The sequence below is a fragment of the Parambassis ranga genome, chromosome 19 (genome assembly GCF_900634625.1).
Source record: "Parambassis ranga chromosome 19, fParRan2.1, whole genome shotgun sequence".
In the NCBI taxonomy this organism is placed as follows: domain Eukaryota; kingdom Metazoa; phylum Chordata; class Actinopteri; family Ambassidae; genus Parambassis; species Parambassis ranga.
The window spans coordinates 8297382-8323310 of NC_041039.1; the positions used below are offsets into that span (position 1 = coordinate 8297382).

The window sequence follows — 25929 nt, forward strand, 5'->3', positions numbered from 1 at the left end:
CGGGCCGCCTCAGCGCTCAGGTCGCCCTTGTCCTTAGTGCCGTTTCTTTAAACAGATCTTTTGTTTCGCTTTGGAACTGTGGCACTGGTACAGTTAAAAAAAAAAGAAAGAATAATTTCCAGACAAAGCACTTGTCTGCCTCTGTACAGCTCAAGCATTAAACTTGTGCAGAGTATTACTTGAGCCTATTGATCGCAGTCTCTGCTGTAGAGAGGGCAGTGTGCAAAATCAATGCTTTATTTTCTCTTAGGCTAGCCTTCTGCATGCTTTTTTTGTCAGTGAAAATGAGAGGAAAACAAGGAAGATGCCATTTACCTCCATCTTCTCTGTTGTCTCCTGTGACTCATTTTTGGCAAATGTCATCATCCCTTTTTGCACTCCTTATCTCCATTGTAGGCATCAGAATGAATTTGCAGTGGATGGGTGATGTCATGCTTGTTTGTGTTACAGTTGTACTGTGAGGTGTGTCCTTTTGCCACCCGGGCGGTTGTACACTGGAGTCAGTGTTTGTCCTAACTTGTGTAAGGTAGTTTATAGCAATGATGATATATATGAGCAAGTTTTTTTTTTTTGTTTTTTTTTTTTAAAAAGCTGCAAAATAAATATTTTTCTAAATTTACTCAGACCGACCATATTCATATTCCAAGGCCACATTGTTCAATGCTTTTTTTGGATGTATTATATTTGCCTATCTTGACATTACATCCAAAATCAGACTTCAGTGTGAATGTCGCTGTCCTCTGGAAGCGGCATGCATCTGCACATTTATGCATCTGTATACAGGAAACATAATTTATGTGAGTTTGCACACCCTCTGCAGGGTGGTACAGGTTGATGGCATTGTGCATTACTTTTTAATAAGAATATTTTCTCCCCAAAACAAAACGAGTGTGCCTGCAACTTAAGATCTCCAACTAAAACATGTGCATCACCCACTTGTCCTTAAAAGTGAATAAAGACACGCTTTTACTCCTGTAAATATACAATAAACTTGTCCATTGTGCACATCTGAGGTGCAGCTGGGGTGGGATGTGAAGCCCGAGAGGGAGGACAGAAAAACACAAAAGGGGGTCAGCGAACAGGAACATGGCCGGTGACAGGCTGCCTGCATGTGGGGTGGTTTTGCTAACGAGAAGCCATTGTGCCCTCGGTGAAGGTTAACTCTGTGATTCAGGGAGGCAGGAAGTGTTAGCTGCCTCCCCTGCACTTTTCCCATCCGCAGCCTCTGCCAAGCCTCAGCAGAACAATCCAGCCCCTGTGACTGAGAGGGCGGGCAGGAGGGAGGGATGGAGAGAGGGGAGGGGGAGTCAAAGAGAAGGGGGGAGGTGATGGAGGGAGGGTGTGTTGGGGGGGGAGAGAAAAAAAAAGTAGAGGTCCAGTTCTGCAGGGTAACATCAGGCTCTTACGTTATACAAGTGTTCCCTTTTTCTCTGCCTCACCCGAGGTTTTGATACAGATTGCACAAAGCATGATGGTAATGCAGAACATTCGGTCTGTCCCCTCTTCACCAAAACAGCCTCCATTTACGACTACACAGACGTATTTCCCTTCACACGATCGGAGCTGAAAAGTGGGCAGCTGTAGCCAGGTTCCAGCAGGTTGCACACACACACACACAACATGAAATGGATATCACTAAATGAGCTCAGACAAACACCCACATAGAAAATAGATATCTCTAAATGTGTGCACACACACACATGGAGAAAATAGATATCTCAAAATATACACACATACACACACTCATAAGTCACACCACCTCATAGCGAATCAACAATCGCATCTTTGTTAAATTATCCAGGAAATTGTTTGCGGTGCTTTGATAACACAGGTGTTTATATGGTAATAGCTTCTGGAGGCTGGATAAGAATGAAACAATAAAGTCATTAGGGTGTTACAAGAAGAAATGAAACCAGGCTCCTTCACACATGCTGCAACTCATCACCCAAACACACACGTCTGGACCAGTAGAGGCTGAACTCTTACACACAAATTCATTAAAAAAAGCTTTTGTCAGCCGCCTTAATGACCCTTGATGTGTGTGAACCTGTGCCAAGTTGTCCAGTGAAGGGCTATTTATCTCCACTAGTGTTGGAAGATAAAAGCAAATAGAGCAGAATGGAGTATACACAAGATAAAATGGATCATTCATTGGAAGTTTGTCTCACCTAAGCCACTAAAACAGCTTCTCTTAAGGGCTTTTACCTTACGCACTGAATGTAAGTAATCACTGATATGAGGTGATCCCCCCGATGTGCAGTTTTCTTATTGACATCGGGCTTCTTTCCCTTCTGTCAACATTTCATATCCTCAGTCATTTGTTGTAATTTGCTTCGTCCTCACAGGCAGCGACCTCTGCTGAGTTCTTGCTCTGCGTTCAAGTTGTGTACGATGTCATCCACAGCTCGGTTTTGATTGTGTCACTGTGTCACCTTCACCTTTGGTTTAGAGCTGCACTGACCAATATGAAAACTAAATGCATGCTGTCACAAAAGCTCCATGATACTCTGCACTACCTGCCTCTCAACCAAGCATGAGCATATGCATAATGATCAATTTAAATTAAATTAATAATGTTTTGTTTGATTTCTAAATTTTACATCGATATTCCTCTGTTCTGCTGTGCAACCGTGAGTAAAAGGCGACAGACAGGCAGCGTGTTGAACAAAGATTTCTATCCACAAAGGTGCCCTCTCTCATCTGATCCAAACACATCTCTCCTACAAAAAGGGAGGCTTGTGCACAGCGTGCAGATGCTGCTAGCCTGCCTCTGTTGGTAAATAATGAATAGGTCACACCTGGTGGTCTCTTAGAGGTACACCGCAGCCTCGGTCCCTCTCTGGCAGTGGGTTGGGAATGTGTGTGTACCTCTGAGTGTGCGGCAGAGGTCTAACATTAATCAAAATTCTCCTGCAGTCTTCATGTTTGTTGTGCTTTCTTTAACCTTTAGCTACATACTGTCCTCTTGTGTCACACTCTCTAAAGTGCTTTAACAGTGTTTGTGCTTTTAGTGTGTAGAGGTGTGTGTGTGTAGCAGTGGCACTGAGAGCCAATAAGAAGCATTAGCTGAGTCTCTGTGTTGGGTAAGGATGTGTTCAGTGCCACTACGAGGTGACAAATGACTTACTTACATCTCTGCAGGGAGCTAAGAGACTGCACTTAAATCTATCCAACAATCCAGAGTCCGTCACGAGGACAGATGATTTCTGAAGAGACTTCTTTAACTACTCAGGACCACAAATGGCTAAAAGCTAATTCATTTTTTGTGATCACTTCAAAACATAAAGGCAAGGGCACAAAAGATTTCTCAAATGCCCTGTTGAGATGTAATGCATCATCAGTCATGCCAGCAATTTCCCTCTATCAAGAAGGCTTGTCTCATTAAAAATACATGCAGTGTATTGAGCTGAAGTGTACCAATCATGCAGGCTTTCCATAAAAACTCTTTGTGCTGATTTACAATCAGCAGGTAATGAGCAGCTACAGGCTGAAGTGGTTTTTTCTACATTTTACAGCATTCAGGGTAAGAATCTGGACACAGCTAGTGGTTATTTTGTTCAGCAATCAATCTATTTGACATAATACATTAATGCCATTTCCATATATATATTTTTAAAAGAGCAAAATAAATGTTTGTCTGACAAATAATCCAAAAATATATTTTTTAAATGTGGAAAAACGTCCACTGAATTTGAAGAAGTCACAGCTACATTATGATGTTACCTCCGCTATGTGTCACAGAGATAGCAACTGATGCTAGCGCTGACCAGCTAGCCATGGACCATTGAAAGGAAATAGCAGCATCACAGATATCAGAGTTCATGTTTAGTATAGAATCATCCAACAACCAACCAGTGAGATGATTTGCTGGATAAGCCTAGGCTCCTGATGTCATCACTTGGTGGAGTAGTAGATTGACTCTGCAGGACACGTTTACATGGTTCAACGTACAAATCAGTGGTTGATTTGAAGCTTTTGAGGAAGATGCTCACATTTTCAGTGACATTAAAGTGCTATACAGAACAGTTTTTCCCAGTGTGTGTGTCCGTGCTGTGCCGCTTTACTGTAAACACAGATGTAGTTCATTTATTCAAGAAGAAACTCTTCCAGAAGTGTTAGATATGACTGGTTCAGCCCTGCTTATCAGCAACACGGGCCGTGTGTGGCAGAGATAGCGTGTGGCGAGTGCGTCACAGAGAGCGTGTGATTGGAGGCGGATGCAGGAGTCAAACAGCGTTTTATCTCTTGTATATCAATCACGGTGCGCTATGGCCCTTGTGCGCACCAGAACCAGAGCTGACTGCTTTGTTTGTTGTAGCAACACTCTGTGGCAGTACTGTGTGGTGCCCTTGTTTTTGTTATACTTTTTTCATAAAGGTTACTGTTGTGCTGTGAGAAAAGCATGAGTCTCCAGACTGTAGGTTCACAAAGCTCAGCAACAGAAAAAATAGAAATCATAGGATGTGTATTGACAGCAGCTCCTCCACTCCATGGGCTTTACGGGGTTTTGTGTTAACACAAACACCACACGAGGCAGCGTGCCGCACTCTATGAAATGCACTCCACTCTGCAAGATAAACTCCTTGTCATCAAGGAATTAGAGTAACTATCTGCTTTGTGAGCAAACAACAGAGCAAATCAAAATAATGTTTACTGGGCTGAAAAAGAGTAGAAGTGGAAATGGAGAACAACACCATGTTTCCTGTCTAGCGATTTGTAAAACTCTTAAATTAATTTTGGCCCAGAAAGCTGGCTCTGCTCACAGGGAGTTTTCCCTATAAACAGTGAAAAGGAGACTCCTGCCCCTCCAGTTCTTTCCATTCTTTCTGCTGCTTACTCAATGTGTGCGTTTGCACATGCTCACACACAAGCGCTGATTCACAATCAGGCACTTCATTCCCTGATTTCATCTGATGTAAACATGAACTCTACTTTTTTTCGAGTGGCAAGTTACAGAGGGATCACAGCCTGGGCAATATTCTATAGTTTTGAGTGGATATTGATATATTTGTTGCCAATATCTGATACACAGATACCAATACCACTGTATTCATAGAACAGCAGGCCTTTGCTGTAGTGAAATGACTTTATTAAATTGGGTAATTAACATTGTAAGCAGTACCAATAGAGATATAACCTCCACACTGCAGACATACCTGACCTTTTTATTCACTCACTGAAGCCATTTTTGATGCAGCCACTGTGGAGACAGTATTAGTTAGGAGGTTGCATAGCTATAAAGCACTGGTCTGGTCAACTGTTTGGTGGAAGGCTGCAAAAAGTGAACATATGTGGCAGACAAAGCACAAATGTTACACATTGATACAGTGTTTACAGTGTAGTCTAGCTTCTTTGCTAGATGTTGAAATTATTCAAGGAGAGACGGTTAAAATAATGTAAATGAGTCCCAGGTTGTTGAGTCCTAGTAAAAGATCCAAAAGAAGTAAAAGTGCTTAAAGTCAGGTATAATCAACAGGGTATTAAGCAGCTGTAAGAGCAGACTCTACTTCTCATTTGCCTGCCGTTCTTGTTCTCTTTGTCTGGCTCTGTGTGATCAAGATACTAAAATTCTTTGCCTGAGGCACTTCTCTATTTTTGATGTTTCTCCCTGCAACACTTGCGTCCTATGAGGAAAATGGAAGAAAAACAACTTTTCCAAGTTTAGTTGTTGAACATAATATGAAATGGTGAACATCAGTATTGACTCGTGTCCCACCAGGCCAATTTAATCTGTGATTTCACTCACACAGTGCATCCAGCAGAAGGAATCATGTTATTAAGCCCCCTTAATGAAACAGTCAGGATGGACTCTCCATATCTTTGTGCGCTAAAAAAAAAAAGAAAAGCTCATCTAAATGGAAAACACATTGTCTTCATTATTTGCAAGTGTACAATGAAGGCAGTTGCCATGGCTACAGCCATCGGAGGCTGAAGCTTGGTTTGAGGCCAGAGGGGCTACAGGAACAAAGTGGCTCCTAATGGAGAGATTGTACAAATGGCTCTCTGAGAGTTATATATCGTTGGCATTTCCATGTTGGCCAGCACAGTCACAGAGCAACAAATGATCAGTTTCACATCATATCCTCGTGTCAGTGCTGGTTCGGCTTAATGAAACAAGATAAATCTCACCACGTTATTTGCAATTCCACTGAACACTCCACTAAATATTCCTAGAAATACATTTCTAAGTGGCTGTCCTCTGTTGTGTTTCCAGTGTATCGGCTTTTAAAGAGCCATGCGGAAACTTCCAGTGTACACCAATCAAAATGCAGATTGTCTACACAGCATGGTGTCCACCCAGGAGAATTACAGCTGAATACTAAGCAGGAGAAAGCTCTTAGTTTTGACTGCTTCTGAGACAGAAAGAGAGAGACTAGAATGAGGAAGAGAGGGAGCGATTAATTCATTTTCTCATCTGAATGTAGGTTAAATTACCTTTAAATCCCACACAGAATTGCACATTGCAGGTAAATGAGTCGCTTGGCAGCTGATAAGTAGCAGCAGAGACGCGCTGGGAATCGGGGACAAGGTGCCTTTTTGCTGAAAGAAAGAGACGTTTCGCTAATAATAGAGGAAGTGGACGTGTGGGACCTCTCTGCTCTCCGATTCATGTCAGATAGTAATTGGTTTACCTGATACGGCGCTCTGTGTTTGGTTGGTGATGGGGCAGTGGTAAAACAAATTACCGGGGGGTTGACCTTTGGTAGAGCGGTGATGACCCCAGCTGCGGGAGGCTGCCTGACAGGAACTCCAACACACCTCAGTGCCACGTGAACCAAGTCTGGGTACAGATATGGTCATAGATAGGGGTGTAACTTTGCCTAATAATTAATAGAGTATAGTGCATTGACTTTTGTCTGCAGGCCTCCATTTAAGTTGCAAAAGCCAACCAAGATCCGCCAATCAAAAAGCAGCCTGTGCATGTAGCCTGACAGACGAAACCAAGAGCAATAGAATTTACCAAAAGAGCACATTCTCCTTCCTGTGAAGCTCATTATGTGAGTGAAAAGCATAAATTAGACTGAAACTATAAAATAAAAGGACCTGTCCCCCTAAATCTGAATTAGGCCCGCGCTTATCGACTGCTAGCAACCTTGATTGTCAGTGTAAACATAAGCAGCATCCGAGTGGTGCTTTCAAGTTCCTTTTTTTTTTTTGTAAGAATCGCTATTGTAAATGCATCAAGGTTTTGCACTAGAGCGGCGGCTTGCTGTGTCTTGTTTGCGCAAGGTTTATTTTACCCTTGCGAACAGGTTGTTCACACGTTTCAAAGGCACTGTGTTTGGGCTGTGGCTGGCCTTAAAACCCGTTTCATGTCTTTGTTTATCCGAGAAGAGAAGAGTTCTCAACTCTGAAGACTTGTTTGTCCTTCCTGGGCTCAGACACTCTGCAGTCGTACATCTAGCAGGACTCTTTTCTTCACAAAGCATTCATCCATGTGATGAAAGAGATCTGCAGTTTTCGAGGGTCCTGTGTGACATGCACAATATCCATTTTCCTGTTGATCAAGACTAGATATACTCCCAATTTGAATTTAAATCCCAGGGAATTGTCTGTGGACTTCAAGGCACGTAGCGCAGTCTACAAAAGCCGCCGCTCGATATTATAACACAATTTGTATGTTAAAAAGGAGGCCCTTGTTGTTTGGATGTGTTTCTAAGTGTGAGTGTGTTTGCTTGTGTGTGTGTGTGTGTGTGTTGTTTGAATATTGACCAGTGGTGGATGTGTCGCTGACAGGACAGGCTCTCTGGCCATTGTGTCAGGGAGGGGAGGCTGCTTGCTTTCAATCCATTATTGACTAATCTCATTAGCCGAGGATCCTAACGCTGAATGAGCCGCAGAGACTGACTTCTCTTCCTCCCTCTCACTGAGATACACCAATCACGTGCACACACACACAGACACATTCACATGCAAACGTATTGACACGCATGCACGTACTGAAGCCCACTGCCACAGCGAAGAGGAGTGACTTGTAATTATAGACAGCAGTTTGGAAAGAAGTTTTTTTTATTGCCCTTAATTAATCATTTTAATTAAGTGGCTGCCTATCTGTGCTTTCTCCTGGATTAGCTAATTATATGTTCAGCACTTTTTACTAGTGTCCTGACGTATGTGTGCTCGCCCCATCCCCAGCACCATCCCCCACCTCCACCTCCACCCCGCCCTTGCCTTTGTCCCTCGGCTGCTCATACTGTATCACCGTGACGGCCTTTTTGGTCTGCTGCTTGTGGATCACCGGTGCGTCTGTAAAAACATCTGCTTTGCATATCAGCTCGCTGCTGACAGAGCAAACTTCGCTGTCATGGAAAAGGAGATGCAAAGTGTCAGTGTGATTTGCACAGAGTCTTAATAATAGTCGGTGTGGTTTGTTGCCGGCCAGGTGACCAAGGGCCACACACATACACACACACACCTCTGCAGCAGCAGCAGAGAGAGAGAGAGAGAGAGAGAGAGAGCAGACCACTGCAGAGGGAGATTCATGACCCAGCCAGCCTGTAATTGCTGATGGTTCAGCAGTTTTCAGGGGCTGAAACAGGAGGATACAGAATTTCTCAGCTTTTTCCACTTCTTGCAGCATTCATTTCCTCCTCCTTTCTGATCCAGTGCGTCTCCCCTTCTCTCCCTCAGTGTGTTGCTTACCTCTCTGTCTGTCTGTGTGTATGTTTTCAGCTATTTGTGTTTGCGTGTGCATGTCCCATACACTTCTAGAAATGCTTTGGCAGGCAGCTTTGTTTATGTTCACCTGTCAGGTTGTCTCAACTTCTCTGATGGATGACGTGGAGCTCTGTTGTTTGCCAACAGCTATAGACAGATTGTTGCTAAATTACACTTGTGAACAGCGTGCCTGTCTTTGAAAGTAAAGTGAAGCGATTATTCGATTAGTCTTCCAACTTAAAAAGGTGCTTTAAAATGCTTTAAATGTTGCCAAAATGTCAAACAAATGCAAGAAAATAACCTCTAATGTGACACTAATATGATCAAATTCAAACCATTTTTTTATTAGGGATTACGTGTGACCTGTTTGTGATTTAATTCTCTTGTGTGTGTGAAACCACAGGCTTTTATCTCGTCATATGACAACATAAATCTTGAATTGCATAACGCTTGCAAACTGCCACTTCTGTAGCATTCATTATTCATTTGATGCTATTTTTAGCTTCCTGTAGGATTATATAAAATGAGACGTACTGTTCTATAAACATGATCACTGAGACCACTTGCATGCTCTTTGGCTTCATTTCGCCTATAATAATTCAGATGACATGGTAAAGACAGGCAGAGCGCACAAAAAAATGATGGAGGAGGACTGTGCTGAGACTCCTCAACCCTGGAGAATATTCTGTTTCTTCCTTGACACATTTGCATTCTTCACAGCTGCATGTGAGAGGAGAGCCTTCCCGATTCATTTACACAAAGGCAATCAAAACATGGCAGCCGGCAACCTCTGGCAAATTAGAGCATTGCTATCTGCACTGTGGAAGAGGCCGAGGAGGTGGAGGTTTGCGTGTTGCATGGGAATCATCACATGCCTGTGTGTCCCCCCACAGCTCCATAAGGAAGATTTGTGACACAGATTTACTACAGCTTGCACTAAATCACCCCCCCCCACACACACACACACACTTTAACATGCAGACACGCTCGGACAGACGCCTGGTCATGGAGGGGGTGTTTGTAGGAAGGCCACAGTGAAGGGGGATGTAAGGGAGGCAGGAGAGGTCGGAAAGCTGCAGTCAAAAGCCTCCTCTCTGTGGATCAAGCGTCTGCCTGTCTGGTAATGTGTTGTCATTGACCAATTAGGAAATCCAGATCAAACGGGCGCAGGGAATGGCCTCTCGCTGCCCCTCTCTAAGCACTCTGCTCTTTTTAATTGAGCACATTTGTGGAATGAGAGGCTTCTCCCTGGAGGGACTGATGGCTGTAGATACTAGCAAGCTGTTAACACAAGATCAGTCTGTTCAGCAAGGTTATCAAACAACCCGTGCAATAAAAATTAGATATTTTTATGAGTCATGCCAGTAATATGATCCTAATGCCGGTCTGTGGAGTGTAGGAAAGAGCGATGTTATTGTTACTTTGAAAGGGTGCAGTTTTTACATCTTTTTTCATCTTTCGTCAGGCTGCATATGGGCTGCTCCCTGATTGGTGGAGCTTGTTGGGGCCTTACATAACCTATGAACAGAATGCAGGGATTAAAAACCTACATCTTTTCAATTTGTGAGATCAATAGTTTAAAAGAACACACAAACATGAAGTTACAATGCTAACCAGCTAGTTTCAGTCCCAGCCTTTGCACCACAACATAGACTGTATACAACAATAGATGAGCTGGTGTTGACAACGCTGACAGAGTCCCTGCCGGCGGCCATGACTATTGCCATATTGGCAGCATCGGAGTCCGCCTAAACTCCCGATTAATCCAAATACATGCAAAGACTTTTCAGTTGGCACAAAAAGTCTTGTCAGTAAAGAATGAAACCATGTGTGTACCAGGCTGTAAACAGGTTTATCACAGCAGTTTATCACTCAAACAAACCAGCAAGAGTCTGTTTTTAAGCCTGGCATGAACCACATGCTACGTTTATTCTCCTTCATTCGCCACTTCAGGGGTTCAGACAAATATTTAAAAAATAAAGAAAGCAAAAAAAGCAGTGGACAGAAGGCCCCGTGAGCTTTTTTGCACTCTTAACCAGGAAAGTGACCCAAAATTGCTGCCTGTCAACATAAAATAAAATGCTGCTGCAGAAATTTTCTAATGGAGATGTTAGTGAGGTCATTATAAGGTCTGGCAGTTTGACGGTGTGTCTTCGCAGGCATCTTGAGTGAAACAGAGAAAGCTCATGTTGCTGCTGTCCATCAGTGTCTGGGCAGGTTGAGCTCATGCACTATTTAAACCCTCTTACTCTCCCTGTTTCTCTCCTCCCATTCACTCAAAGTCACAAAAGGCTAAAGGTCACTGGCACAATGGAGACAAGCAGGTCCTCCATCCCCCCCTCTTTGCCCACACCACACCATCAAACACACACACAACTTATCACAACGACTCCAACACACAAACACGCACACCCTCGTGTTCTGCTCTCAGCCTTCTTTGAATTCCTTCCCATGTATCTTGCAGCTCGCCTGTCACTCCTCCCCCCAGCACTATCAGTCTCTCTCTCCCAGACCTCATAATGGCTCCTCTTGGGTAGCGGCTGCGTCTGCGGCTCCCGCTATTTCAAAGTTTTAGCTGGCCGGATTAAGCATGGTATGTGGAAAATGAACAGGCACTCGCAGGAGGGACACATGAGCTGAATGCATAATAAACCAGAGAGACTGGCAGTGGGGGGAAAAGAAAAGTGGGGTATAGAGGGGGGGCGAAAACCCAAGTTGTGTGAAGCTGTTACAATATCACTCACGGAAATGGAAATGCATCTTTGACTTTTCCTCTGAGCTCATAATCAAAGGCGTTTTTTGTTTTGTTTTTGTGATGGCTTTCTTTGTGAGCATGTGAATTCACCTCATATAGCAACAATAGCTGCAGGTTTACACTTTGGCTCACTGGTTTCATCATCACCATGACATGCATCCAACAATTTCTGGAGGATTTGAAGGAAGAAAGCACCACAGGCAGGCAGCAGAGTGTTAGGCTATAGCTGGCTAGCTGTTAGCTTCATGCCGTTCTGCGTTTGGTGGGGCTCGCACAGTCATGTGGCTCATCTGCGCTGCCTCCAATGCCCCAGGGGAATTGACCCCCTCCTCTGCTATTAGCACAAGGGTGGAAGGAAATTAAAAGAGTAGCTGTTTGGAGGAGGTGACAGAGAAGGAGAAAGCACTGTGATGCTCCTCTTGTTTTCACGTGGTGATGAAGAGAGACTGGCCCCCATATGCCTTTGTGTCTTTTTTTTTTTTTTTTATCACAGGAGGAGCTTGGCCTCCGAGACTTGGTGAAATGTTACACTTGGTTAGAGAGGAGATATTGCTTAGGCCCCTCTATGATCCCGGCCCTCTGTTTTCTTCTTCTGCTGCTGGGAGGGGGTTTCTACCACCATGCTCCCTTTGCTTTTCTAATCATGCTGCAGATGTGCCTGATGGCTGAACAATCTCTGTGTACTGAACGTGGGGCTCCCGCAGGAATCCAGGAGGCTTGCTTATGTGAGCTGTCGTTAAAAAAAAAAAAAAAAAGTGAGAGGGCAAAGAAGGAGGGAGGGAGAGGGAGTGGAGTGAGTTAGAGAGGGAGAATAGGAGATGGAGAAAGACAGAGGGGAAGAGGGAGAGATCAGTGAACAGCGACCAACACAGCAGGGCTCTTGGTTTGTGTGTGTGTGTGAAGAGAGAGTGAGTGGCACAACTGTGAGCCCGCCCTCACTCACGGTTGCCTCTGGAGCTGCAGACCAAACCACATTAAATAAAAGAAATCCATTCCCAAGCCTGTTAAGGAGCCATGTGGGGAGGTGTGAGAGTGTGTGTGCACTCAAGTGGCTGTGTGTCCATATGTGTGTGCAGCAGAGAAATGGGGGGTGCGGGGAGGTAGAGCAGGGAGGTGGGACAGGCAGGAGGCAGCTCATATTATCCTCCGTGCCAGCTCTGGATGGAGCCTGCCGGGGATTATGGCACATTCTGTAAAGCAACAATGGAAGCGGCACCGTTTTCGTACACATTTCCATCCTCTCTGCTTTTTTCCTCCGTCGAACAAACGTGGCTTTGTCCTCACTGCCTGCCTGGCCACTTACCAGGCAGAGAACCAGGCGGACACCTGGAGTCCTAGAGGTGCCCTCTCCAAACTAAACACCCCCGCCCTCAGTGACGGCGTCTCTACAATGTTGAGATAATTAAAGTGGGGCTTTCACGCCGGCCTCGGCCGACAGTCAGAAGAAAACAAGACATATCTCCGAATCAAAGCTCATTAAAATCATGAGGGTGAAGAGATGCTTCCTCCCCCTCCTCCTCCTTCTTCCCTCCTCCTCCTCCCTCATCTTTATCACCCTTAAACAAGTGCTGCAAACAGCAGAGCCCTAGTCAATGATGGTGCAGATTAGTCCTTTATTGCCTAATTCACCTACAATAGAGGACTTACAGCAACAGGATCACCTTGAGCAGTGCGTCTTGACATGTCCCCATAAGGTGCCAGAGTGATGCTGATTTCTCCACTCAGGCCACCTTGTTCTGTTTTAATAGTGTCAGCAGTGCTTAGCTTACTAGCTTTCGATTAGAGGTGTGTGTGTGTGTGTGTGTGTGTGTGTTGGTTGAGGGGGGTGTTTCACACTGCTCTGCGGAGGTGTAACACCCTGCCTGTAGTGTTGTTGTAAAGCACATTAGGAGTGACTGAGGGTGTTGTTATGGTATCATGATGCCGGTCCAGCACTCAAGGGAAGGTGAGAAGATCCGTGTGTGTGCGTTTGTGTGTGCATGTGGTTGGGATGGTGGCCAGGATGGCTCTCTGTCTTTGCGCTCCCCCACCTTTATGTCTATTGATATGATTTTAAACATGGAGGAGGGCATGAAGGCACCGTCTTGGTCCGCAGCAGTGATGATGTCACTGGCAAAATGATGAGCATTGAGCTCCTTCTTCATTTAAAAGTCATCTGAGATGCCAGATCAGGTGAGCAGGGTGGGTGTTGGATGAATTTAAATCCACATTACTGGACAGTGGCCATCACCTCAGTGTAGCTGTTGTCAGGCCGCCTTTCTGGGGGACACCCAGCTATGTGGCAATGTACAGGATTTATTCTGTCAGGATTACATGGTTCATGTCCACGGTCTCCAGTGTGGTGATAGAGACCAGCATTTTGTAAGAAGGAGCACCCTCCACTGATGTTGCCACCATGCCCTCAGTCGCTACAAGAGCTGAACAGCATACACTCATCTCCATCTACCTTAGGCCATGAACTTATCAGCCACTCTTTGTACTTGTTATCCACATTTCCGACATATTCTCTTATCATATTGCTCAATTGTCGGCTTGTCTGCACGTCTGACGTCTCATTTCTTGCCCTGTCGTGCTTTCCAGATCTTAAAATTGACTTTGGCAAGCACAATGTTATCATGACCAATGGCCAAAACTATGGAAATAAGAAATGTAATAAACTGGAAATATCCTTTAACGGCACTGAGCCCAGCTGCAGAGTAGCCTGACTGTTTTGGTTCACGAGCCATTTATATGAATAAATTAAATCTGTTTACCACTTCCCCGTGCCTCAACAGCTCAGCTATGAGACTGTGTAAAGCGGAGAGGGTTCATGATCCATTTGTTCTGCTGTGATGGTGGGATAAAGCTAATCATTGTCTACTCCTCTCCTCCTTAGACTGTTTTCATCCTGCAGAGCAACCCGTCTACGTTACATTAACTGCCTGAAAACTCTCTTTGAAGGTGCAGGGTCAGGGTTTTTTTTAAATGTTTAGATTCTGTACTGTGTCATTGTGACAGCTCCCATCTCTTACTCTTAATGTCTCTATTCAACATTGTTTAGCATCACCGTCTTCCAGTGTCTGCCGTGGCATAGTTTTGTCATCAAATTAAATCCGCGGGCCTTTTGAAGGTACACTTATGTAACATGATCACGTAATGAGACAAACATGGACCCTGCCTGACAGCAGACAATCCTGCTCTCAGCGGGGTGCCACGTGGAAACAAAGCTTTTAAAGTAGTGGTACAGAGTGGAAGAAAAACATTGTTTTACCCTAGAGGTGGACTGATAGCACTGTGAAAAGCCCATTTGAAGAGGTAGGCCTCATCTGTCACTGGGCAATGGAGGAGGCAGCCATGCAGAAGCCCCCTGATTATAAAGAGATAATTTCATCCAATCCTCCGGTGGTGCTCCATCGCCTTGCCGCCATACTCCACTGCCTTTCATATTTGTTCCCAGCCTGCATCTCCTCACCCGTTTCGTTTTATTACAGCTCCCACTCAATACATATATTTTAGCTCCCCCTTGAATAGTGAAGGAAAGCTTGTCTCCCTCCTCCTCCCTCCTCATTCACTAACCCCCCCACACACACTTCCTTGTGTCTTTTGTTGTGCAGGAATCCACTACTCTCGACTTGTTGTGTAACGCCTGCCGTGCGATTTGCAGTAAATTAAGCTCACCGATTTTCTCCCTCTCTCACACACTAAGAGGCATCAAGCTGGATTTTTTTTAAATCAGGGCACAGAAAATAATAAATGATAACATCTGTAAGATAGAGAAGAGCATGTAAATAGGGGCAGGCTCATAATTGCATCTGTTGTCATATCTGCACAGCATCACGTGTTTAATCTTTAAATTGGCTTGTTAGTCGTCAAAGATATAACAAAAGAGTAGTGTTTAATTAGAGCAAGGGAATATCTGCAAATTAAATTACTCCACTGCACTGTCATATTTTCCTGGGAAGAAAACAAATGTAAATATGTGGCTTATGTGGTTATTGTGTTGGCAGTGCAACCTTTTCTTTCCCCTCTTTTTAACTCGCTGTTGGAGGTAAGAGGGATGACATCAAAAGAGCCAAGGGAAGGGCGAGAGACAGAGAGAGAGAGCAGGTCGACTCGCTCATCAATAACCACAAGGTCAGACAGGCAGTGCCGGGCTGAGTGGGCCCTGTTAGGAAGCAGCAGCTGAGGATTTGTAGAGCTTGTAAAGGCTTAAAGCAACACCGCTCCGCCTTCTTTGTGCCACTAGCCAGGCCTTTGAAGGGCCAGGGAGACACCTGCTGGTGGCGGAGCGGCACGGTGGTCTAGGGACGCTCTCGCAAAAGGATCAGATCAGATGGCACAGAGCATTTTATGTGACACTCAGGATCTATGGAGTGGATGCAGTGGCCATTATTATTTAGCTTTCAAACATCTGAGCCCTGAAATGTCAACAAACTCTCCATCTGACATGAGCAAAAAAGGACATCTTTTTTTCTATTTATGAGATTTCTAATTTATGGAGAGGAATGCACTCATGCGCCCTTCTCTCCTCTCAAGTACAGGCATGAGCAGCTCCAATAGGTAGCATAAAAGCTCTTTAGCTGTCTAGTGGAGTAGATTACCGGCCCTGCCATTAAATCCAGCCAGAGACCCCTAAGTGAGCATTATCAGTGTGGTGCAGCATGCTGCCTGCCTGCCTCCTCCCTCTGTCTCTTCTTCTTCTTCTTCTTCCTCCATCATCTCACAGGTATTTTGTGCAGTGAAAATTCTCACCGTGTGAAGGTAATGGAGAAAGATTGCATGGGGAGGGAGGAAGTGGATGTATACAGGACAAGCTGCCCCTGTAGCAGAGAAGACAAGGGAAAAAAAGGGATGTAGATGGAGGGTTTACATATATGCGTTTGCTAATTCCCTCAACTTCAAGCTACAGGTCACTTTGAGTTACAGCCGTATATTTATTTGACACCAACATTAAATCAGATCTCCAGAGGCTGAACTGATAAATGCAGATTGTAATACTTTTCAACTTGTGATAATGTTGCATAGTATGTCAGATCACAGCCCCATTGTTTGCCCTCCATGAAAAATTATTCCTTCGGGAAAAAAAAGGCAGGAGGAGAGGTTTTCCATAAGCTGCTGCTCCAGAATCAATAGTGCGCTGTAAGGGATTTTGTTAGAGGAGCTCTTATGTAGCAGGACAGGGAGAAGAAATGTGGAGCATGTCTGGGCCCAGGGTGCAGATAATTGTTAACCAAAGATTACATAATGGTTAAGTAATGTAAACAGTGAAGCACATGCCGGGTTAATGTTCTCACAGACTAGGATGGAATAGTGAAGTAATGCTGACAAGCTCGCAGTGTGTGATGGCTTGTGTATGTGTGTCTCCACCTCTCTTCATTTTTACCCCAAGGTGCTTTAAACATGGTCAGACATCCTGTCTGAGTCCGGTGTGTTCTCTCTAAAAAGTGTTCAGAGGCGTTCGGGGCAACCGCCAGGGCTTGTTAAAAGTGTCACGGGAGCAGAGGGGAATGTCATCCTGTGGGCTCTCTGAGGTGTTTGTCACCTGCCAAATCAATATCTCCCTGCTCAGCTCACAGGACACTGTGTGCGTGTGTGTTTGGTGTGTGTGTGTGTACACTAAAACAGCAATATTCTGCAAGTGATGGGATCGGCAGCATTCTTTTTAAGAGGTGAGCCTTAACACTTGTCTGTGTTTCTGTTGCAGAGCTCTCCAGTTTAATGGCTGGCAGGTAGAGGCCAAAGAGAGACAATCAACATGAACTCGATTCCGTCGATGGACAGACACATACAGCAGACCAATGACCGTCTGCAGTGTATCAAACAGGTGAGGTCGTGTTAAATATCATGTTGCATCATGGGAGATTTTGGATTTATAACAACCTGTGACTTTTCTCCAGAATTGGTTTACAGGAAGCAACAGGACTTTCCTTTAAAAAAAAAAAAGAAAAAGGAAAAAAGGAATTTTTTGATGTGTACATTAAACATATATGCTGCTTGGTCTTCCTGTTTGCTCACAGTAAACCGACTAATCTGTTCAACCCCTACTATCAGGACTGTGGTGTGACTCAGGTTACTGACTGGGGTCAAAGAGCAGAGGCTCCCTCCCCTCCTTCCCTCCCCCATCGTCACCCTTTCTCCCTTCACTACTGTTCTTCTGACTCCTTTTGTTCTCCCCTTGCCGCCGTTTACTGCAGGATGAATCTCTGGCAGAATTGAACAGACATACTTGCGTAATCCCCCCCCACCCCACCCCAAGGGCTACGGGGGCTTTCCCTTTGATCTGCACTCTTTAACTGACAGTGCGTCTTGTTTCTGACGTTGAAAAAACATGCATCGGGAAGCCTTTGAAACAATGTATGGAGCATGTAATCAAATGGCAGCTAAGAAAGGAGAGACGGCCTGATGTTCTTAAGAAATAAGGTAGAGAGAGGTAAACATTTCCAGCCTTCAGTCCTCACAGCAGGGTGTTAAATAATTCAATATATGCTCCTCTAGTTGTCAGGAAGGTGAGAATGGCTTCTATTAATGTCCTGATGGATTATTCTGAAAAGTTCATCATTTAACAATAGTTAAAACAATCCAAATGTTGTGGGGTTAAATGTATTAACCCCACTAGGCAAAAATTTAAACAAATACATCCCAATGTTAGCGCCTGGGGAAGCAGCACATGGGTAAACATGCCAATTAGAGAGATCCATGGCGTACAAGGAGGCCTCCAGTCCATCTAATAAATGGTTAAGCGCGGGGTCATTTCTAACCGACCAGTAAGAGCCAGCACCCTGCTAATAGAGGCAGCTTTGTGCAGCAGACAATCAGGGTTTGGAAGGCCCGCATAATAAATACCATTTATGTCCTGCCAATTAGACTAGCAGTGAGCCCATTCAGCCGACCGTCTATTCTCCTCCCCGTGCACAAAGATGATCATCAGGGGAGATCAGAACAATTAACTCACTATCTTCTCCCCCTGCTCCCCATTGTCCAATATCCAAGCTATTAAAATAATTAAGGAAATATTGTAAACCAATCCAGCTGTTTGCTTTAATTGAAAGTGTGCACATGCTGAAATTTGGCATCTCCGAGGCAGTGCGGACGTGAAGCGGGAATATAAATGAAGCCTCCTCCATTGTGTTGTTGTTTTCTGGGAGATGTGACATGTCTGTCTGAATACTCCCAGCCAGTGTAGCGGACAGGGGAACAAATTGATTTCGTTGCTCAAATGATAAATTACTGCTGAGCGTGATGATAAAGTAGAGGAAATTGGAATCCGTCAACCTGATTGAATCAAGCAGTTCAAAGTTAAATCAGAAAATCATTACGGTGGTAATTTTCAAATGACTGTTTAAATGACACTTGAGGAATATGATTGTTATTGTTGACTTTTTGTATTATATTCTTGCACATTGACCCCTCTAAACCCTGATATTGAATATAGCATATAAAGCTCTATTTCTATTCTCTTTCTGTGTTTTAAATCTTAAATTATTTTGGTGTTTATTCAGAGAGAAAAATATGAAGATGTCACATTAGAGTCTGGAATCTGAAGGTGAAGCAAAAGAGCGTAACTTTTAAAAAGTCACTTGTTTAACCTCCAAACACAAGCGGATGCTTAAAAAGTGATATATAAAAACAGTTATCTGATTCCACTGCAGCACATAGTTTCTCAGTGACAGTTAGTTTTCCTCTTGTATACCAGAATTGCACCGTTGTGAACACTTTGGGGAAGATGGGTTGCCTGATACTGCTGGTATCTGTTTCAGAGACAGTATTTTCCTCTCACGGCAGGGAAGCCGGTTTGCTGTCAGATTCTCCTCTCAGTGATACATACAGGGGTTTGGCGGAAACTATGAACTGTCCTCTCGCCACAGGAGCCCTTCCTCAAACTCTCGGGCGTCAATATTTCAAGATAAACTGCAGGAGAAGCTCTCTCTGCACTGACTGTGCAGCTGTTTTTGTCTGCCACTGTGTTCTTTCCAGGGTTAATTGTCTCCATTAATATGTTTTCAGTGCTCTGGGGCGTCAATGAATGTAGAACAACAGCAGCAAGCTGAAAGCTGCGATTTTGAATGGAAAGAGTGTCTCTGCCAGATCGCGTGTTCTGTCACATCAGGTTTAGCTGCAGATGTGCAGATCAAGTCATTTCCAGATGTGACTACAAGAGGATGATTGTATCTGAAGTAAGCAGTGTTCTCAGAGCGCCGTTAGTCCTGTCCGTCTTTGTTTCCCTTGAACTGGGCTGAGCTTTAACTGCAGTGTAAATGTTGGAGGATCATTGTCGCCCAGGAGGATGAGGGTAGGGGGGGTGTGAGGGTCTCTTGGCCACTAGTTTAGATTTGATTGGTGGGTTTTGGCCAGAGAAAGGGGAACATCTGTGGCGTGGCAGTGCCAAGCACTCCGTGTGACAGCCACACTGGTGGGACCAATTGTTCTGAGTGCAAAGAACAGTAATCACTTCAAGCCCAAGTGGTGCTGCTGCTGGTGGTGTGCTCTTTTTTTCTCCTCCCTTCTACATATTCTATCTCCCTCCCCTTTTCCATCCTTGGTGCTTTGATTGCATGTGTTGTCTAGCTTCCAGACTCATCTAAATTTAGCATCTGTAGATGTGTGTTTCTCCAGGAGACTTTATCCAACAGCAGAATTTACATGCTCTGAAACCCTGCTGCGTCTCTGCTCCAGACTCCCCTAACAAAGACGTATCAGGCATGTGAGGAAACAGCCTCGGACAGAGTGTAAAATAAACAAGACTAGTTTCATCTACTCCTTGTCAAACGGTAGCTTTTTAAATTGATATGAAAGCAGCCTTATCAAATCCTGACCTCTGCTGCCCCCTAAAGAGCGAGCAAGAAAAAAGCACTGACTGTACTGCTGTCGCCTCCTCTTCTTCTTCTCTCTGACAGTGAAATCAAAGCACACAGACGTATTAAGAAGGCAGCCATTCACTTTAAGCTGACAAACCACTCTATTTACCTTTGATGCCATGGAGTGGGAGTCCATTTGTTCCTGTTTTTGTACAAGTGCGGTACAAAGGCTTGTGTGCATAATCTCTACCAAAGGCAACAGATTACTGCAGAGTGGAGGTGGTGTGTCTGCTCTTCTGTGTATAAAGTGATTTGTATTGAGGTTTGAAATCTTTCAGTGCAGAGATGACCAACAGTGAGTCTGTTGTGGAGGCTCCGAGAGGTCCATTTTTCAGTTTCCTCTGCAAGACAGACAGCGGGGTTAGTGAGCGGGCTGCTGGCTCCAGCAGGGGAATGAATGCTATAAAGGGGTGCCTGTAGGTCAAGGAGCCTGTTGTCAGATAAAGTCACAGCACAGCCCAGGGCTGGCTGGTGAAATAAGGGCTTCCTCGTCTATTTATGCAGCCATACAGGGAGATTTATTGCACTCGGTGGAGACAAGGTGCTACAGAAAACTGAGGAGTATGCATGATTGTAATTGGGACATACCTCCTCAGCCCAGAGCGTTAAACTCCATAACATAATTAGTGTGGGGAGGTTTTAGGAAACCTGTTTAAAAGTGTCAATAAAAATAAGCACATATATAACAGAAATATTTGTAATGTATTTTTGCACAATTTCCTAGTTTGGAAAATTGTTTTTTATAAATGTATTTTGTTGTCGTCTTAATATTGCCTTTTTTTTTCTTCTACAGCACTTACAAAATCCAGCAAATTTCCAAACAGCAGCAACTGAGCTGCTGGACTGGTGCGGTGACCCCCGAGCCTTCCAGCGCCCCTTCGAGCAAAGCCTGATGGGATGTCTTACGGTAAGATGCCACACATGAACCCTCCCAACTGCCCACCCTCCACGCTCAGAAGTTCAAGGACGGGGGGAAAAAGACCTGCTAAAACAACTGATGCGTCGGCTTTTTTCCACAAGTCCCCCAGGGATGCATGGGAACTAATGTTTAGCTGCCTGATCTTCACTGAGGTCACAGAAAAATAAAAAGCGTTCCGCTTCAGACTCAGCCACCTTTCAGTGACTTCACTTACTCCAGCCTGCGCTGTGGCTCACACTGAAAAAATATGAGTGCAATCTAAAGTCCTCAAACCACAAAGCAATCAGTGCTCATAAGAAAATGTGTTTTCAAAGGCATTCATTCCCATACTTAATGCCTAGGGGCTTCTGATTAATTGAATATGTATCCCAAGGCATTAAGACTGGAAAAAAAAAAGTTAGTGACTGTAAACAAAGAAAAGATTTTGACATACTTTTGACTACATTTAACCAAATTTAGGCTGAAGATTCTTTCATACTGGACAGAAGACCCACTGACACTTATTAACATTTCAGTGGAAACACTAAATGCAGACAGGAGACTTCCTCAGAGAAGGATCTGTACTGTGTCTTGTTTGCACGTTATGAGGCAAGAGAAAGAAGAGCCAGTCAGAAGAACAATGGACGGACTGCGTGTGCGTCACTCACCTGTCACCTTGGGCCATGCTGCACTTTAACATACTGCCTCCAGCATTAGATAAGAGACACATATAGCTCCTGTTAGTTTTCATTTGTTTCCCTGTCGAGCGAGCGGCTAGCAAGGCTGCACCAGGTGAAGAAACCTGAGAGATTTGTGCCCGAGTGCTGCAGTGAAACTGCTGTGACACATCTCTCCATTCAAGTGATTGTTTGTGTTGCTGCTTTAATGTGCAGCAGCAGGTGCCTTTTCCTCCATTTCGCCAATTCAATTTGTTTCCAGCCGTGAAAATCTCCAGGCTTTTCCTTTTAGTTTATGGGTTGTATAGACCTGAGTGTGAACCTTACTGAGAGTGAGCACAGAGAATCTGATGTGATTGTCAAATTACTCGGGCTCAGACTGTAATGGTAAACACTTCAGACTGCTGCCTGCATGTCTGTGCCTCGGCACGCAGTGATAGAACACAGGGGGAAAAACACTACAAACTGTAAAATATTGATTGAAATTAAAAATCAAATGATTGCAAATGGTATCTGTTTAAAAAAACGAGACAAAAAATGCTTCATTAAACAACAGAGCACAAGAAAAGGCACGGATCAAAATAAAACTTTAAGCAAGTTAAATTTAATTTTTACACTTATGTCAAGGTGATTTTTTAAACAAGATATTCAGAACAGTAATAGGCAAAGAAGAAGAGAAAATGTTTTAATAAATAATAAATTAAAGCAACAGACTGATTTTTGTTTTCTTTCAGCTTAAACTGTAAACAAACAAAGGTAAACAAAAGACAACAATAAGGGCTAAAAAGGCTAATTAGCAAGCTGTTCCTATAAATGCTTCTTATACTTTATGCAAACTACATGCTGGTAAACTAAGATGATTGGATTTGTCTAATGCATAAGATGCAAGGCACATGTGTTTTCCTCATGGTAGACAATCCACCACGTCTCCACTCACTGTGTACAATTAAAGTCCTGAAATTAGAACTACTTTCTGTAACTTCTTACACTAAAATTACCATTTAGCAAAATGTCCCTCACAAGTTTAGATTCTAATTAGGCAGCATGTGCCCATATTTCTTCTTCTTAATGGGCAATTCCTATAAATAAAGGCCAGATATACATACTGTGTTTTGGTGTCACGTCCAGACTATACTTACGGAACATAATGATATGGTGCAGGCAGCAGTGTTCAGCTGTACTACCTCGGGGCTCGTCTTGAAGTTTGGAGTGTGACAGCAGGATTGCCGCTATGAAAAAGCCAGGCAACAATCTGCGTCTAGTGGGGCCTGTTGGTCCATGCAGCCCCGAGTATGTCCTGAAGGTCCAAATGATTTGAGCGGCTCTCTTTGAGCTGATAATGGCGATGGTAAATCAAAGCAATGTGTGCGGACATAAGGGTGATTTACATTGCCTCTTTTGGCATGTTGAAGTTTCTCTTAATGTTTCCTCTCAGTGGGCATCGCTGCACTGGAGGCCACGTTCTCTCCTCATCTTGCTGTCCGCCAGCTCATATGGAACTAATAAAGCTGTAAAGAGTTTATCTTTTAAGTTCAACTGATCCAAGTGAAGTTCAGAAACAAAAGGGACAGCAAATCTGCAATCTGTTTGGAGCATAGCCAAGCATACATAAAGACAATAAGGTCCTGCCTCAGCCCCAGCCATAATGTCTTGCTTATGGACTCTGCCATGCTTGAAGAAGACACCAACATGGGACCAGAATCTGTGTAGTAAAGGTCCACACAAACACCCACCTACTTCCACATCGAGTGCACTTACGTGCTGCTCGGCTGCTCCATTGGCTGCTGACAGTAACTCATAAAATAAGAATGTATAAAATGTCTCTGGGAAAAATTTATTTGAAGAGTACGTTCAGTTTTTATTTGATGCTGCGTCCCTTCTGGTAACATGGAGGAGGCAGGGTTTATGACCTATATTGCTGCCAGTATAGGTTGAAAATTGAGATTTCTTTGGCCATACTTTTGGGGAGCTGTCATGTCCTCCATGTTTATTCACACTCTATGGTTTAGAAGGGTACAATCCAAAAATCAGTGTGGCTCTAGATATTTGTCTGTTTATCAAAAAATGACATCACGCATACAGTATTTTTGGTTTGTTTTGTCATTGAACAGCCTCTGTTCTTATTCGAAAATTGACGTAAGCAGATCCAAACACCGGTGTAGTTGCATATCTGACGGCATTCTGACTCAGTTCTGCATGCTGTCGTTGTTTTCAGGTGGTCAGCCGTGTAGCGGCACAGCAGGGCTTCGACTTGGACCTGGGCTACCGGCTCCTGGCCGTGTGCGCTGCCAACAGGGACAAGTTCACTCCAAAATCAGCAGGTAAGACCAAGAGTTTTCTCAGCCACCGTCGCAAGCCATCTGGCCATGCTGTTGCTCAAAGTTTATATCTGCATTCTTGGCAGCTTTTCCCCAATACTCACCCATCGCCACTAGACTGTTCTCGACAAGTTTTTTGGTGGGGTTTCAACAAAAACACCAAAATCCATTTTTCTGTTTTTTTTCAACTATAATCCTGCTCCATTTGTTTTCTTCTCTTTGGTTTCAGATGAAGTGTGTACAGTGGAATATTCCATTTGTCACACAGGGACACAAAAAAACATCTTACTGTTCTAGTGATGATGAGTTTTAATACAGCTCCATCATCGTGGCAGTGATGGATTATCAGACAGATGTAGACTGTTAAGTGTTGTGTAGGCTGTCAGCAGCTCGCAGGATAACAGAAATATTTGGTGCTTCTTTACACTTTGTGATTTGTGCTTTCCACCTGTCTTCAGTTATGAGAACAAGTGGGGTTGTGCTGTTGCTTCTGTGCGCTCAGCCACTCCTCTGAGACTTCTTAGGTTTTGACTTGTGTTTGCCCTTTTTTGATTTAGTTCATATATACGGTTATGTGGGGATTCAGATGGAACAAAGTCACTGTTATGTCGGTGGGTGTGGACTTATTTTCCGCCTTCGATTAACTCGCACTGCCAAATGTTCTAATTCTACTTAATTCCAAATCAAATCTCAGGGCCTACTTTACAGATTTAGATAGGATTGCCAATTGATTCTCTGTCTGAATAATTTCCTGCAACAGTAGTCGTCGTTTGGAAAGCTACAAGTGCTTCAGTCTAGGCAGCATCCCAAAGTATATTTCATGGACAATTATGTACCTGTAAATGTACAAATATTTGGAGGGGCCAGGCCTGTAAGAGAGAGAGAGAGAGAGAGAGAATCCTCCTTCCGAGAGGGGGGCCAAGTCATTTGAGGAGGCTGTTAAAGTGGAGGAAGAAAAAAAAAAGCTTTTTGTGGGAGATGGCTCTTAAAGGACACTCCCACAGGGGCCCCAGAGGCAGGACCTGCTCCATGACTTCCAGCTAGGGCCGTTGCTGAGCGACAGAGAAAGGGAGTGAGTCATATGACAGGGGCCAGGATGGCGGCAGCAGGTCAGCCATCCAACAGCAAACACAGATGAGAGGAGACTTTTCAAAAAATCTGAAAAGATATAAAGAGTTTAACCCTCTCTCTCTCTCTCTCTCTCTCTATCCTCTGCTGCTTGTCACATATCATGGTACTGAACAGACAGAACTTTTAGTTCACACTGTTTTTAGCTGAGACGTGTGGAGTAAATTTTGTTGAAATACCTAAACCGTATATAACACATGTTGCATTCAAGGACCATCTGTTATTTTCTATTTTTACAGCAATGAATGGTATTATCTTAGCTTTTTAATTTTTTTATTGAAAGCATGGTATTTCAGAGCTGTAGGTGGGTGTGTGGGGTTAACTGAGTGTTTGTCCTTTGTTGTATTTGTGCGAGCTGCTTCTCTGCTTTGTCATGAACATATGACAGTCTACCATTTGTTGCATAACGAGTTTTTTTATTGTTCTGGATAAAGACAAACTGTACCATTCTGTGTTTGTTCCTTATCTCTGCTAACAAAGGGACTTGTGTGGGCCAAACCCTGAGAGTTTTCAAAGCAAGGAACTGAATTTCTGCTGCCTGCTCTGTCAGTCACATCATGCGTTTTTTACTCAGCTCTGAGAAAAAGTATGGGGTGATAAGTTGGTGGTTACGGGCTGGGCTGTCTGCCGCAGAAGACATCAGGTCAGTGGACGAGGGCTA

At 44.0% G+C, this 25929-nt stretch overlaps 1 protein-coding gene across 3 annotated transcripts in view; it reads left to right on the forward strand.

The window, feature by feature from the left end:
* The window catches only part of LOC114452199 (zinc finger MIZ domain-containing protein 1-like), an 86662-nt gene that overhangs the window by 39291 nt on the left and 21442 nt on the right, over window positions 1–25929 (forward strand). For all 3 annotated transcript variants that reach the window (XM_028431378.1, XM_028431380.1, XM_028431379.1), the window contains 3 exons: window positions 17097–17216; window positions 21041–21154; window positions 24038–24143. In XM_028431378.1, the coding sequence (XP_028287179.1) occupies window positions 17148–17216; window positions 21041–21154; window positions 24038–24143 (289 nt within the window). In that variant the 5' untranslated portion in view covers window positions 17097–17147. The remainder of the gene's footprint in view (window positions 1–17096; window positions 17217–21040; window positions 21155–24037; window positions 24144–25929) is intronic.